This window comes from Emydura macquarii, unplaced genomic scaffold (genome assembly GCF_026122565.2).
Source record: "Emydura macquarii macquarii isolate MOO-44397 ecotype Brisbane River unplaced genomic scaffold, CSIRO-AGI_Emac_v2 contig_3287, whole genome shotgun sequence".
Taxonomy (NCBI): domain Eukaryota; kingdom Metazoa; phylum Chordata; order Testudines; family Chelidae; genus Emydura; species Emydura macquarii.
Window position 1 is genome coordinate 2,542,929 of NW_027133424.1, and position 15,995 is coordinate 2,558,923.

The 15,995-nt window shown below is 39.6% G+C and overlaps 1 protein-coding gene across 3 annotated transcripts in view; it reads right to left on the reverse strand.

Annotated features, from left to right (window-relative positions):
* The window catches only part of RASAL2 (RAS protein activator like 2), a 254,979-nt gene that overhangs the window by 126,096 nt on the left and 112,888 nt on the right, over window positions 1-15,995 (reverse strand). For 2 of the 3 annotated variants that reach the window (XM_067532595.1, XM_067532596.1), the window contains exon 2: window positions 6,748-6,875. The exons of the other annotated variant lie outside the window; for it this stretch is intronic. In XM_067532595.1, the coding sequence (XP_067388696.1) occupies window positions 6,748-6,875 (128 nt within the window). The remainder of the gene's footprint in view (window positions 1-6,747; window positions 6,876-15,995) is intronic. 3 annotated transcript variants of the gene reach the window in all.

Here is a 15,995-nt window from a genome sequence, read left to right on the forward strand (position 1 = left end):
GCTATTGAGATTGAATACTTTGTTTTGAAAATTGACACACTGGTCACACCTTCTGAAGAGAAAACTGACCAGGGCTCTAACCCAGTTGGGTCTGCTGAGGAATCAGTCAGTTCACAGGGTGTGACAACTCAGGACCCAGTCAGAGCCAGAGAGGAATCCTACGATTTTCCCAGAGAGATGAAGGTAAGAAGTCTGCCACATGGAAGGTTGCACTCAGAGATACTGAGAGGCTGAAAGTGCAGCTATCCCTGAACCATGACAATTGGTTCCCCTCACTGGACTACCCTCCTATTATAGCTAGACTGTTAGTAATGTCTGTATTTTCAGTTACTTGCCTATTTCCATTATAACCCACTATTTTCAGCTGTTTAGATATTTCCCTACGTTTCACTGACTGCATTGAAATTTTCCATATCTAATTTCTCTCTAAGTTTGAGAAAACTTTTGAGCTGTTATAGACTATAAGGAGAGTGAACAAAATTACTCTTTCACCTCAATAAACAAACTCTTGCAACCTTTTTTGAACAGCTCTGCAGATGAAATGACTGAAGGTAAAAAAAAAAATGATGTTTTAGCAGGTAATACCCTTTGTCAGAAGTTACTAAGTGTTCTAGTGACAACTGGCTGAGATTTAACAAAATTAGAAAACACTGAAAAATCCCAAGCTTCAGGCATGCACAGCAATTTTTTTTAAATAATATTTTTTAAACAATGACTGAAGAAGACCCGGCCCCAATGGAAACTGCACTAGCAGCGTACCACCAAATAATCTGGAACTATGGTTTTTTTCCCCCCTTTTCAAATTACCTATTCTATAAATATTCTATTAAAAATTAACTATGAGATATTAATTCTGCACAGATAAGCACTCAAAAGTCAGGAAATGTAACTTATTCTGCCTTCCTGTGCATATGACATTGAGATACAATCTTTAATTGCATGATCACATAATATTTCACAATACACAGGAACATGCCATTTTTTCCTACAACCACATAAAGAGCATCTTGTAATTTATGGAGTGAAAAATTCAGCCTCATTCACTGTGCACCTTACACATAAATGTCTTTTATTGTCCTTGTCTGGCATACAGAGTAACAGTAATAGCAAAAGATATTAGTCATTTGTATCAAAATCATACACCGATATGCATAATATATTGTATTATTTGAGAAATGTATGTGATCATCTAGTTATAGACTGTACCTTAATGGCTCCCACAATCTTAGCTCCAACCATTTCTGTCTTTTGAGTATTTTATCATGCAATATTAACATTCTCTTAAGGTCTTTTTTTTCAATGTAATTTAATATTATGTTTGTCTTTTGCCTCCTGTAAGCATTGTTAATTTTTTCTAAATAAGTTACTCAATTCCCTCATGGATATTCTATTTGAAGCTTTATAGTTTAGATGGTGGGCTTTTACTCAGACAATTTGATGAATGAAGTCTATATGAGAATGTGTTAGTAAGCTAAACAGATGCTAATATTTTTGGTTTGCATTACACTCACTCAATCAAAAATTTCTTACTGACTGCTCTTTTGTTTCTTTTATCAATCTCTTTCTCTGCATTCTCCTTTAGATTGTTCTTGCTCAATGCTACATGCAATATATTCACATGTCCTGTACCTTACTCCATTTCACCTCACTCACAAAGACTCACGGTGCTGATTTGTGACTACTACTATCCTTTTAGCAGACATGCTTCATCACTCTGGTTCTTATTCTGTAGACAATACAGTTCCTTTGTTTGTCAGCTTCCCTAAAACTAGATTGCTAATTAGCCCATGAAGTGACTATATTCCCTTCTTCCTAAATACTGCTCCTCTAACACCTTTGTCTATTCTTCTCACATCAAACTCTGCCACCCGGTAACTATTTTTACTGTCATATCACTAACCCTAGGATTACTCAGATTCATCAGCTGAGGCTGATATTCCTGCATCGATTCTGCCAGGCAAGCAAAGGCAGACAATGGGGTGGTAGGTTTCCTGCTTCTCAGAGGCTGATTTTCCAAGGAGGTTTCTAATCTATATTCTTTGTTGGTAGGAAGTCCAAGTTTCTGCAGCTCTGCCTCACTTAGTTTTCAGCTGTGTCATCAGTTCACTGTGTCTAGGGGATTCTGGTTAGTGGAAGGAGCTATTACTAGAAAAACAAAAAGGGCAGAAAAGTACCTCTGCAGAAATGCCTGAACCAAATTTACCTGGCTTACCTGTCCATGTTTGCTGCTGATACCAGATAAGTGTAATAATATTTAAATGAGTGTCTTATTCAGTGAACCTTGTGATTTTTTTCATAGTTTATTCAACACTTATTCAACAAGATAATTGAATACTTTCTTGCAGTATTTTATCACCTCTGCATCATATTTAATATGTTATTCAACAAGTACCAGTGAAATCCATAAAAAGGACCATTTTTTTCTAGATATTTGATGCCCAACAGTTGCCTAAAACTTGATGAGGGTTCTTTAACTAGTGGCAAGGTTCACAACTCTGACTGCCTTCTTCACACATGAAATCCTAACTTGGATGCTGTAGTATAGTGTATAAGTGTAAATAGTATAGGTGTCAAATATGTCTTGATGATATATGAAAAGCTATAGTTCTCTCTCTGCCCTTTAAACTCTCTGCAACAAGTAAGAATCTGTACTCCTAGGTCTCTTTTGAAAATGGAACTTTAGGTGCTTTTTAAAATTGTGCCCTGTGCTTTAAAGAAGAGATAAACGTGACAAGTTTTGCTCCTGGTTGCCTCTGTTGAGAGCATTGCTGTTGCTCCACTGCAGGTGGAGGGTGGGGGGAAAGAGGTAGGAAAAATGCTCCTATTGCTGCTAATACTGATAGGAGATGCCAGCAGAAAGCAGATTTTGTCACAGGGTGAAGGTAGCAGCTCCATATTCCCCTTTGTCCTTGAAAAAGGGAGACAAAGAAGTTGGAATCTGAGGGATGAAGCTTCAGAAAGAATCTTGTGCAATGAAAAATGCTCTTCACCCTTGCTCAGCCTACTTCTAATCCAAAACAAAACAACATATTTACAAGAGAACAATCAATTTACAGACAGCAAACCTCAGAAAAACTGCAACCCTGCTAGAAGGACAGCCACATGATCTGATGTTCATGTTTTCCCTTACAGGAGTCCTGAGTGATTATCCATCTGCAACCACTCAAAAGCACTAAACAACTGCATTTCCCCTTAGATTAAACTGTGCTTCTTTTGCTTTTGTGAGGCTAGCCCGATACTATGCTATCTTAAAAACACACTCTCTCAGCTCTTACCTTACATAAAAGTTTCAGAGATGATGGAAAGATCCACATCCTCCCTGAACATCAGAGTGGAAATCAAATCTAGTATGTGTTTCCATTGCAGAAAAACCCTCACTTTTTAAGTGAAGCAGCCTAGACCTGTTCTACTGGTCTTGGAAGATGCTGCAAGGCATTATCAAACCATAAAAGTGACTCTGAAATCAGGTCCACATCTCACAGCCTAGTGGCTCCCTCACTTGACGGAGGAGCCATTGGGTTTGTGTCCCCTGCTTCGGCTTGTTCTCTTTTTACTTGCTTTCTGAGTTTCAATCTCTTCTTTTCTTTAGCGGTGCTCTTATTCTTCCTTGTCAATTTTAATTCCATACAAGTTGACAAAGTGCTAAGTGATTATTGTTAACCTACACTCCAACAAGGTGAACACTGCCATAATTTACATTTGTCTAAGGAACTGCAGATACATTGGACCAAATTGTAACTTGAAATATTTGCACACCGTAAATTCTGTGTATAGTCTCTGTTCAGTCTGCTTTTTCAATCAATGTATGTACTTGTTCAGTGTTTTTCAGAAAAAATGCTTGTAAGCAGTTTTTCCAATGTTTTATTATGTGTGTCTATTAATTTCCCCAGGCATACTGAAATTGGTCTAACCCAAGTCATTCAGAACTCTCCCTGTGTTGAAATGGAGTGCAAGTTAATCAAGTGCTAAAGGTGAAACAGTTAAGGTTTATTTTACTTGCCTAATTGTATTCTGCATGGACTCGTTTCCCCCCTTCTGGATATGACACTCACAGCAGCCGCTTCTTTATATAAAACATTATCAATTCAGTGAACACAGTACTAGTATGCGCCTTTCCAAGTTAACCCAAACTAAAGTCTTTTACTTTAGTGGATCAGAATCCAAGTAGATTAACAGGGAAAAAATCGATGCCTAAAAACTTTAAATTTTGAAGGAATTATATTAAATTATAACTTATGCAAGCATTCCCTTTCACTGACAGGGACACTCTTTTGGTGACATCCTTTCCTTCTTTCCCCACATCCGGCGCCTCACTTAGCCAGGTCACCTGATTCTTTATAATGCCTCTAAAATCTCCTTTCCCCTCCATCCCTTCCGAAGAAACTCTAGTCTAGCCCATGGGACACCACCTTTCATCTTTGCCATTGTAACTTCTCTCTCTCTGCCCCCTCTTCCCTCCTTCCCCCCCAGCATGCCATGGTCACCCACCCTCCGACCTAGGCAAAAAGATACCTCCCAGATGATCTTCCTCACATGCTGCTCTGACCATGTTTTCCCCACTTCTTCATTGCCTTCACTAGCTTCCACTTTCCTTCTGTATTAAGTTCAAGCTACTCACCTATACTTTCAGGGCTCTACATAATTCTGGTCCCACAATCTTTTCCTACATCCCACATGCTTCACCCAAGCTTGTCCCCTGACTGCTGCTTTTCCATCTTAGTTCATTCCCATCTCTAGACGTTTATTTCATACAACCACTTTTGCTTGGAATAACCTGCCAATTAAAATTCACCAAGTGGATTCCTTTCTCCATAAATACAACTAAGATTAACCTACTGCAAAAAGCATTCAAGATATAGAACCACATTGTGCTCATGCTGTTTTGTATTACTGTTTTATCTGCTCTTTGTTTCTTCACTTTAAGATTGCACAAAAGAATTTCTTGTAAAACTACTTGTGCTTTTATAAGGGCAGAGAAACACCCCCCCCCCCCATGTGCATAGATTCAGAGGCTAGACTAAAAATGGCCTTCTATTTTTATTAGTTGTGACAGAAGCCCTTCTTTCTCCACTTAGAGTAGTTACAATTACTTTAAAAAAATTCCGAATTGCAAATCTGAGACTGCAGATTGTAGTTTCTAAAACAAGTCAGCTGTTCAGTGTATGGAGTCCCACCTGTACCACAGGCAGAGTCTACTTGGCTCAGTGTGGATGAAGCAATGAGTAATTTCTCCAGGCAATATTTCTGGCAGGCTCCTCTGAGAACACACTGCAAAGATGAACTCTCCTGCTGAATTCTCTTGTTTGTAAACTGGCATATTTAATACCCCTGTTCTGCATGCCCACATATAGGAGCTTCAATTTTGACAGACAACCGGCTGAACAGGAGAGCATTTAAATATCGCTCATAATAACTTAATACACTGGTGATACTATGGACTAATATAACCTTCCCACATGATTTTATTTCTAGCCAAGAGATTCATTTTACTCATAGGCTTGCAAAATCATCTTAACTGACCTTTGTAACTGAAATAAAACACCCAATTATTATGTGATTAGTGTTTAAAAACAGCTTTCAGATAGTTATTTATGATTTAACTTAGTGTAGTCCAACTTACATTTTATGAGGTATGTTTCTCTTATGCTGAATGTAACTGGGACTAGTACACTGGTAGAATTAGTTCCTCCATGCCCATGATTTTCTTTAATGACAAAGCGTTATTATATATCCACATACTGTTCATATCCAGGTGACAAATTGCAGAACCATGTGGTAAATTATTTTTTTGATCTCTACACGTTTTTCCATGCACCTCTGACCACCTCACTGGCCCACTAGTACTCTCCCCAAAAACTACTTCCAATATTCTAGACCCCAGAACAATTTACACTGATAAAAGCCCAAGACGGACAATAACTAGTGTTGCATCTGTGATAGTCTCAAGATATTAGGTCTGAGTACCTGTGCAGAGTCAGATATGCAAACTTCAAAGCAGGGGAACGTAGAAATTCCTAGCTTACTGCCAGATTTATGGAACCCCAAGATGGGCCTTAAAATCATTTTAGGCCACTTTTTAAAGAGGTTCTTATGGCTCCTTCTAAGTGCTGTATGGTTGGTTTCATGGTAAGCAATGAGACTAGCTTTACAGGCCGAGGTACACAAAAACAGTCTGAACAAAATCTTTAAAACTAGCACATTTGTAATATTTCTTCCTGTAATATTTGACATACAGACTACATGATTGTGTGGTGTAGGGTAAAGGTTCTATCAGCATGTGGCTGAAATGATGTGAATAACTTATGCAGCTATCTCTAACTCAGGCTGACAGCCTTCATACCACACCACCCTACCATATATGCCACCCACACAAATAATTAATTTATAGCTACAACGAAGAAGACTGTAATAGCTTTGAGCGCTCCTTTGTCACTGACACCTATTGTTTGCCCAGTTTACCAAGAGAAAAGGGCAAACCCTGTCTCAGTTTCCCTCTCCTCCCATCTGACTGTAGCAAAAACAACAACGTAACATGAAATCTGCAGACAGCATCTTTTCTCAGTACATGAATACACACACACAATACCCTGTCTCCTGCCATGACTAACACTACTTTAGCTTTTCCTGCACTATCCACTGAACTACAGCCATGACCCCCTTAATCAGAGAGGAAGAGAAAGGCTCTCTGGCTGTTTTACAAATACATTCAAAAGGGGAAATCCCTTTGTCACCAACAGTGTGTCTCACCTCCTTCTCCCTGTTGAGCAGCACCAGCTGACTGTCCATCAGGATGCAATATTTTCTCTCCCATGTTGTAGTTTCAGTGTAGGGAGACTGGCCACAGGACAGTCTGTGGGTAGGTGGCCCTTTCACATCTGTGAAAGAATAAAATGGACTCATTAGAGTGCTTCATTAGCCTTCCTCTCATACTTTTGAGTCTCTGTAAACAGAAAAAGTGTAAAACTGCAACCTGTACTTAAAGAGAGTGCATGTTTCAGTATATTAAACAGTCTGCTCCTCCCACAAGTCACCTGCGTGGACCTTTATATAAGTCACTGTACAAATATTAACACCTTTCTTTATTTTTATTTACAATAGATCTATAACAAATAAAAAGCACCTGCGACACCTCTAAATGCCTGTGCCAAAAAAGTAAAAGCAGCAGCTTCCATACTCATTTCCCTCGTCCCGCATAAACATCAGCCCTTGTCACCCCTCCCTCCTTAAAAGCCTGGGTAAATACACAGGTCTTAAGGTTTGCCTTGAAAGTTAATAAATGTGGACTACTTCAGACTATGAGAGAAGTAGATTCCAAAGCAGAATGCTCCTCACTGAGAATGTCTTACCAGGAATTCCGCCCACTCTAATACAGAGGCTCCCCTTCCAAAAGGAGGTAGGGGAAAGTCACTCTATTATAAAGATGGTAAAGACAGAGACAAAAAAATCTGCCCAAGTTTGCCCAAAGTCATACAGTGACTCAGTGGCAGAATTAGGAATAGAATTCACACTTGCCTGGTTCCCAGTGTTGTGAGGCAACGTGGTCTAGTGGACTCAATATATTTATTTTTAAAACTTGTTTTATGTTTCCCATTAAAATTATATGCACTAGCTACAGATGCATTGTGCCTCATCACCAATAAGCTTTCTCCAAGACTGGGCAAGATATCATACCTATTTGTCTAGACTAAAACTCCCCAAAACTTAAATGTGTTTGTCTATGTCACGAAACAAATGCTACGCATGGCAATCTAAGAGCAGCCAAGTCCAGAACAGCAGGCAATGCTGCACATCAGGAGTGAGGTGATTTAACAGAGTTATTGCTGGCTTGATATTGTAGATGGCATAAGTAAGGACTGAGGTACACTGTTAAAGATTTGTGGGAGCCCCACCATTGGAATAATGGGTAGTATAGGTCAAGACTGCTGTTCAAGTCCAAATGAGCACATCTGTCTGAGGAAGAATGCACACTCCTGGGTGCTATGAGTTCTCAAAATTTAGGAAACGTACATGTAAATAACCTGTTTATACAGTTCCAAGTAGAAATGTTGGCTATTTTATAACATTACATTTTGTTCCTGGTTTACATTCTAGTTTTACGCTGCTTTACCTTTGCTAAGATCCAAATGATTCCTAATGCTCCTTTCCTTTCACAACCCACGCCTAAAACTGATTTGTAAATATGTCATAGTTCTTAGATTTCTGTATCTACACCACTAGAGGCCAGCAAATCCTCAGACACTGCAGCCTTCACTCGGTCTTAAAAGGAAAGTAAGGAGTGTAAACCACGACTCTAGTGTTGGAACTATGTATTTAGCCCTCTGAAACATGCAGTCTATCTCAGATGCTGTACACACACTTTCTATATACCTAATAAAACCATACCATGCATGTGAGAAGAGTTAATATTTTTATAACTTTTTCAAATACAGAAAATATAAACTTAATTCTCTAAATTTCCTGAAAATCTGTCACCTGTAAACACTGACTTTTAATCTGGGTCAAGTTTTCAGTATATAGATAAAGACTGTTACAGTAGGATTTTTCTGACCATTCAGAAATATCAAAAGGTGTGACCTTACATTTTTTAGGGATTGATTCATGAAATCGCTGGTATTGAATCTACTGATAGATATGAATTTATGTGCTACACTACCTGACCCTTGCAACATAGGCTTGGTAAAGGGCAATTCTGAAGCACAATGAATTTATGTGTGTTTTAACATTCTTCAAAATCCTGTTTAGGAGACTCAGTTAAATGAGATAATCTCTATCACCAGGAAACATTGTCTCTAGTCACTGAAGACTATCCTAACAGTGTGGAGCATGTACACAGCTCAGTCTGAAGAATAGAGCATTACACCTCCACATACTTTTTTGCCATTCACAAACCAAGATTTGTGAAACAAAGGATTTTACTCAATGAGGTTGTATCAAGTGTGCATACAAAAAAAAAAAAATCTTACTGATTTTGTAGCTTAGACCATCACAAAAAAAACCAAAACCACGTAGAATTACTCAGAATTACTATTTTTGGTGTAGAAGCTAAATGATGACCTGCACAACGCAAAATCTTTTGCATTATAATTTCCACTAAATGTAGGCCTCACTAGGCCAATATTTCTATGTTCAGCCCATAAGATTTAAAGAATAGAATAACATCTTCAACAGCACTAAGAACTACAGTACTTAACTGAGCACCAGACAGAGCGGGACAGCCACAGTTATGCTGTCAAGTGGGTTGGCTACGTCAGAACAGCTTTCCACACCAACGGCTGGCAACATAATATGCTATCTTGGTATAAGGAGCTGCCAGTAGCCAAGAGGGAACGTAAATCAGTGAATGTCAGCACACAGTCCCATCATCTCTTCATGCTGACTGTACAACAGTATCTACAGCAAGACAGCGGAGAGTGACTCCAAGCAGGTTTTTTTGCAATTTTGGAGACCACAGTTTGGATGGCCACATTCTAGGAGCCCTCAGAAAGCCTGTCTTGCAGACCCATGGGAAACTGAATACAAATTACACACAGAATGCACCACGAGCAAATGATATTTTTTGGTACTAACTTGTGTACCTGGAATGGCCTCTCTGTTTCTGTGCCAAGCAATTCCCTATCCAACTTAATTATTTTTTATTTAGCCTTCCAAGGTAGCTGATCTCTCCAGAGCTTTTTGCAATAGCTGTGGTACCAAAAGCTTGTCTGTGAGGTATTTTACTAGTTTAGACAGTAGACTATTTGGGACTTAAGTGTTCTTAAAGTACCATGCAAACCTATGAGAGTGCACTAGTAGTGTCATAAATGTGCACAGTGGTTCAAAAACCTTTACGCAAACAACTGCTCAGTTTTCTTGTATTCCTCATCTAAGCCTTCATTTTACATTTGGACTTCAAGAGATTAAGCACTACTATATAATGAAGACTAAAAGGATTTCAGTACATAAAAACCACCAACCTCTCAAGTTAGCAACTATAGGAGTAAATTGCCACCTGATGTTTGAAGCCTTGTGGAAAATTAGACAACAAATAATTGGGATCTCTCAACTAACACTTGTTGTTTCTTACCCTTGGATGTATATATATATATACCTCCTAACTGTGATTTCCATTTCATGCATCTGATGAAGTAGGTTGCAGCCCACGAAAGCTTATGCCCGCAGGAATTTGTTAGTCTTTAAGGTGCTACAGGACTCTCGTTTTTTTTCAACTAACACTGTTACATGCACTCTCCTGGGGAGAGATTCAAAGCCATGACCTGACTCATTTCTCAGCGTCAGGCCATTTTGTGAAGGAGTCAGCTCATATAAGAAAGCATAAAAACATTTGGAAGACTAAAGCCTCTCTTGGAAGGTAATTTATTAAAGGATACAACTGTGTAGTTTTGCTATGTGTTTGGACCTGGAGTAAATACGAAATATGGAATAACCAGATACATCTAGAAAAACTAACCCCATTCTAAACCCTGCAAACATTATGCAGAGTATGAACATGTTAGGCTGAGCATCTAAAAATGCAAGCACTGGTGAGAGATTTTTCCCCTATATTTCTGATGCAATCCATTCCATTCTGCATTCTTACAATGAGGCATTCAAAGAAGTAGATCAGTTGGCCTACTCACAGGATCAAAGGTCACACCCTCTGACCCTTCAATGTCAGTTGAGTAAAAGCTTGAAAAAATAGAATTCCCTTTTCTGTACATACTCCCCTGCTAAACTGAGGAGAGCATCACTCCATGCTCATCACATCACCTGACATACCAGAAGATCTAGAACTGCATTGCTCTGTTTTCCATGGCTTTGGAAATTCCACTCAGCATGTCTATAAATATCCACAAAGCCTCATTCCATTAATCTGGATGGCAACTCGTACATTATGATTTTCAAACTAGAAAGCATCTATGAATGTCAACAGTGGATTTACCATGCCAGGGAAAACAAAGGGGTATGATTTAGGCTGGGTCTACACCTACTTTCAAATTTGGCGGCAGTCAACGGGAGTTATGCAAGTTACTCAGAGTAGCTTGCATAACACCCATCGACTTTGTAACTCCTCTTCTACACGGCATTTTCACTGTGCTGCACCACTTGAGGGGGTGGTTTTAATGCATTAACTTCCAGATCAATTGAGCGGGTCTTTGCTGACTGATCAATCGATCCAGATAGATCGATCTGACCGTGGCGAATTTGCCACCATCAGTGAAGACGTACCCTTAGTATAGGGAGCAGAAGAAGGGAGAGAAAGAGCCAATGTCCAAGATGGTCCCTTCAGAAAGAGGTGTGACACTTTGTGAGAGTTGAAGGCTCTTCAGCAGTGTGTTGGGATGGGTTCCTGTAGTGTAAGTGGGTGCATTTCTCAATCATTCCATTACAAGCATGCAGCATTTAAAAATATTACTCAAACAGCATTTAAAACAGGAAAAGTCTAGCAGATTTCCCAAAGCCAATCCATAATATTATATAATTAGAGAATGATTTCCAGAAATTAACATGTGTCCCAATGTCATTTGGTCTCAATGGGCCCTTTTGTTGCAGTAACAAGAGGGCATCTCCTTGCCCTGCACAATGCCAGCAAAAAATGTGTAGTGGTATGAAAAAAATAAGAGGGGATAATTTTAGTATTTAAAATACTATGAATTTCCTAACCAAAAAAAAGGTCTGGGATTAAGGAATTTTGCATTAAAATCATGTGCATTTTTAATACGCATTAGGTCAGCCAAAAATAGGCAAAAGTCTGCAAATGTCATGACCCACGGTCATCTCTCTCTCTCTCACTACTGAAGGGAACGTCAGGACACTACTTCAGAGGCTTGAGTTTACTTGCTTTGAAAGTCACATTATTCATGATTATATCCATTTTTTTTAAAACAAAAATCTTTGCTTCCCTGACTTAAGCAACAAAAATAGTTTGGTTCCAGCTTCATACGCATCCAAGACTAAAGGGTGAGAGAGTAGCTTAAACTGGAGTGAGATCTAAAGCGTAGTTTATAAATATTTACGAAGCCCTGATACTTGAGAATTTCCATTTAAGTGCTGATCAAATGAACAGCAAACATCACCATCACCAATATCCCCAATACCAAAAAGCAGCCATCCTCGGAGGTGTCAAAGCTCATTTTTACAATACACTTTCTTAGGTTAAAATCCAGCAATCACTGATGTCAATGCCAAAACTCTCACTAGTTTCAGTTGGGTCAGATTTTCACCCCTAATGTTTCTCATTGGCAAGTCCTTCAGAACTAAATTAACGGCAAAGCAAGCCTACAGGGAGGTTATTTTTATATATACAACTAGTGGGAGCACAAACAAACCTTTTGACAACAGATTCAGGTAAATGGTGTCAGTGTTTTCATGCTATTTTATACATTTACCATGGTCACAGGCACTCCAAGGGCTTTGGGTAAATGATGTCAACTGAAAGCCTGTCTGCACCCCATACTCTTACAAATATGTACAGGCAAAGCAGTTCAGTTAAAATACGCATCAATCAACCTGAACCTTCACCCAGCCTTTGAACTGAACCTGATACTTCAAGCCTGGCTAGTGCAGTGAAGTCCCACAAAGACCAGGCTCTGACACACAGGAATCCTTATGGTACTGAACTAAAACCTGGAAAGTGTTTAAGCTAATGGTATAAAAGGAAAGATATGAAGGAAAGGGGGGGGGGGGGGGGGACGACACATGTTTGTGTGTGTCTGCATTTCACTCCCTTGACCCACATAAGCAGTTTAAGCTTCTAACAAGACAGCACTGCTTTAAAAGAAGCCACTAATATAAGTGACAAACAGCAATACGTAGAAAACAGGTACAGCTACACTGTATTTGCTCCCTCATGCAGCCACCCAACTTTCAGATGAAGAGTTGCAGGGAGCTACTATACTAGTACCAGGTTGAAAAATTTAGAGATAGAATAGATTGGAGAGCTTTAAACTTGAAAGCAATCAGAGGTGTCCAGACAGGTGTGGCACAGTTAAAAGATGAGCTAACATCACAGCTAAAAGATGAGCAGGGTAGGAGAGTAGTCTTCCAAGGAGCACAGAACATTAGGAAAAACACAGCAAAGAATATAATATAATGTGCTCACTTGGCTCCCCATTGCATTTATCGTTTCTCTATCTCCCAAATCCTGATGAAAAAAGATCTTGTCATATTTCTCAAGATAAGCCAGGCCAAGGTAGAAGGAAGTATTTAAAGGAAAAGCTCGGATGCTGCAATAGGTGTTTTTTGATAATTGGTAGATGGCAAACTTTCTCCGAGACAGTAGATATTTAAGCAGTGTCCCAGCACAACACTGCAGGTACTACAGGGTTGCAGATGCAGTCTGAAAAGTAAAACCTAGCCCTGACCATTCATGGTAATTAAAAGATATGACTGATACATAGCACAAAAGAAGAGCTGGTGTTTTGGTTACATCACAATTCGACCCTATCTAGGATTCCATTTGCAGATACAACATTCACACAGTGCTTTAGGATGAGAAATGGAGTGGCCATGTTTCAACCAAGAGGCAGCTGAATTGTAATGATAGATGAAAAGATCCGTGTGGATTATGTATGAATTTTAAATGTGTAAAGCATGTGGGGATCCTTTGGAATGGAAGGCACTCCATTTACATAGAATGTTATTACAGTAATGAGTGTCCAGCACTAATTCCTTCTGTTATATTTAGTACCTGCATCCAACAAACATTAACATGCACAACAACTCCATTTGAACTGAATTTAGTCGCTTTCCTCGTCAGCTGCTGGTGTTGATAGATGCCTAGACACTTGTATAGAAAAGTGATACGGGGGGGTGGGGAGAAGAGATTGGAAAGATGACAGCTTAGTCAGACCATCAGTATTTGTGATCTGTCAGGCCTTCTTACACCAACTGCTTGCAAAAAACTACTTAGAAAATCTATTTTCCACTGAACAAAGCTGTCAAAATGTTCACTGCATTACAATACAACTATTAAGAAGCAGGCAGCACCTACAGTTAATGGCTTGACCTCGCCACAGTGCCAGTGGGGTGGAATCTGAAGCTAATTCTCTATGGCTCCCTTCATCTCCTCTAGCACTGGGCAATTCAGAAGTCAAGGAGAATGTACCGAGGAGATCCAGGACTGGAAGTGTTGTTGGTGTCACCCTGCAGAGAGTAACTAGACTGATGAAGGGTGAGACCTTGTGCTTGTGGGCAGGCTACCAGTGTCAGAGAATTGAACCACAGCTGCACAATACAAAGGCCCTTAAAAGATACAGGGCAGGCAGTGACAGAACCCCTAACTGGTGTGGGTGGACCCAAAAACATCACAAACATGTTCAGTCAGGAACCAGAGCCTCCCTGTCTCTAGTTCCAGTGTGTCGCTTTAAAAAAAAAAAAAAAAAAAGTTTCTCATTGTGGAGAAAAGTTATGGGTGCCATGTGATCAACGGAACACCATAATTGCTCAAGGAGGACATTATATTTGTTTCCATTTAGTCATCACTTCCACACTGAGATCCAGACAAATATTTGATGACCAAACATTTCTTTTCATTTTCCTGTATACTTACATGACTGTGTCTTTACAACAGGGCTGAAATTTGCAGATCATCACTTGTGTTTGTCACCTGATCTAGGTTTAAGAGCCAGCAGCCTAATATGCTCACTCACTCTCCGTGTTTGGGTAGGAACTTGTAATGGGAAAGCTAAATTCAGAAGGTAGGTTGCAAAAGGTTCTCGTTTACTTCTTTGGAGGCTTCTGGGATAACAAGACATAGGTTGGCAGCAACTACTTCAATTTTCTAGGTCCCTCATTTTGGATGCTAGGTAACATCTCTTGCTTGATCATAAAAATATCTGGTAGTCTCAAGCTCACCTTGCTCCATATCTTTAACTCTACTTTCAAACTCTTCTGATAGAAAATACAAACAAAGCTATAAATAAGTAAATACATGCCTGATCTGTCCCAGCAAGGAGATCAGACAAAGGCAGCACACAACTCCTTTTTATTGTTGCTGAAGCTGCTCCCCAATATTTTTCTTTAAATAGGAAAATGATACGTGTTTCACAAGCACTGGAAAAATCCTTTTAAAGGAAGGGACAGATAATTAACAGCCCTGTTAAAGTCAGGAATAGTATGTACACCTATTCAGCTGAGCTCCTTAGGTGGTTCTACAAATTTGCCTAAATCCTGATTTGCAACACCTTTGCTATTCTCAGTTATGTCACGAGTCTCCCCTGAGACAAGATTGACACTTGGGCAGTTGTGTTTGCAACATGTCCAACTGTCCATTAGCAACTAGGCCAAAACCACCAATCTCTTACTTAGAAGCCATGTTAATTTTTGATCTTCCAGTGGAATAAACTAGAGTGTTAGCCAACTTCAGGCCCTAATGTTTAGTATCACAGGTTTTTTTTGCCTAACAGAACTCACCTGTTTTAGTGACGCTTTAGAACAAACTGCAGTAAGCTGCAAGATGTTGTTCACATTGCTAACAAATACACACAGTAGCCTCACTGATGTATTTTCTTCCAAAGGAAAGCCCTGGAGTTCTTCTAACAAAAGGAAACCCAACTCTTAAGGGCTTAACATCAGCCTAATTGGCAGATGTTGAATGCATCACATTGTTCTGCCAATTTGGAAAGCAGCCCTCATGTCAGCTCTAAAGGCCAGGCCGAAGCAGTTAGTAGCAAAAGCAAAACTGAAGAGAGTTAAAGTTGGTCTAAGGGCTAGTCTACACTTAAAACTTACAGTGTTACAGCTGTGCCGTTGTAAGACCGGTTGTGTAACCGTGTTATGTTGACAGGAGAGAGCGCTCTTGCTGACATAATTAAACCACCTAAATGAGTGGCGGTAGCTATGTCGGCAGGAGAGCTTTCTCTTGTCGACATAACATAGTTACACAAGTGCTCTTACAATGTTCTCCTGCCAACATAGCGGTGTGAACGCAAGCGCTTATGCTTGCAAAACTTTTGTCACTCGGGGGTGTGAAACAAAAGTTTTGCCAGCATAAGTGCTAGCGTAGACAAGACCTAAGA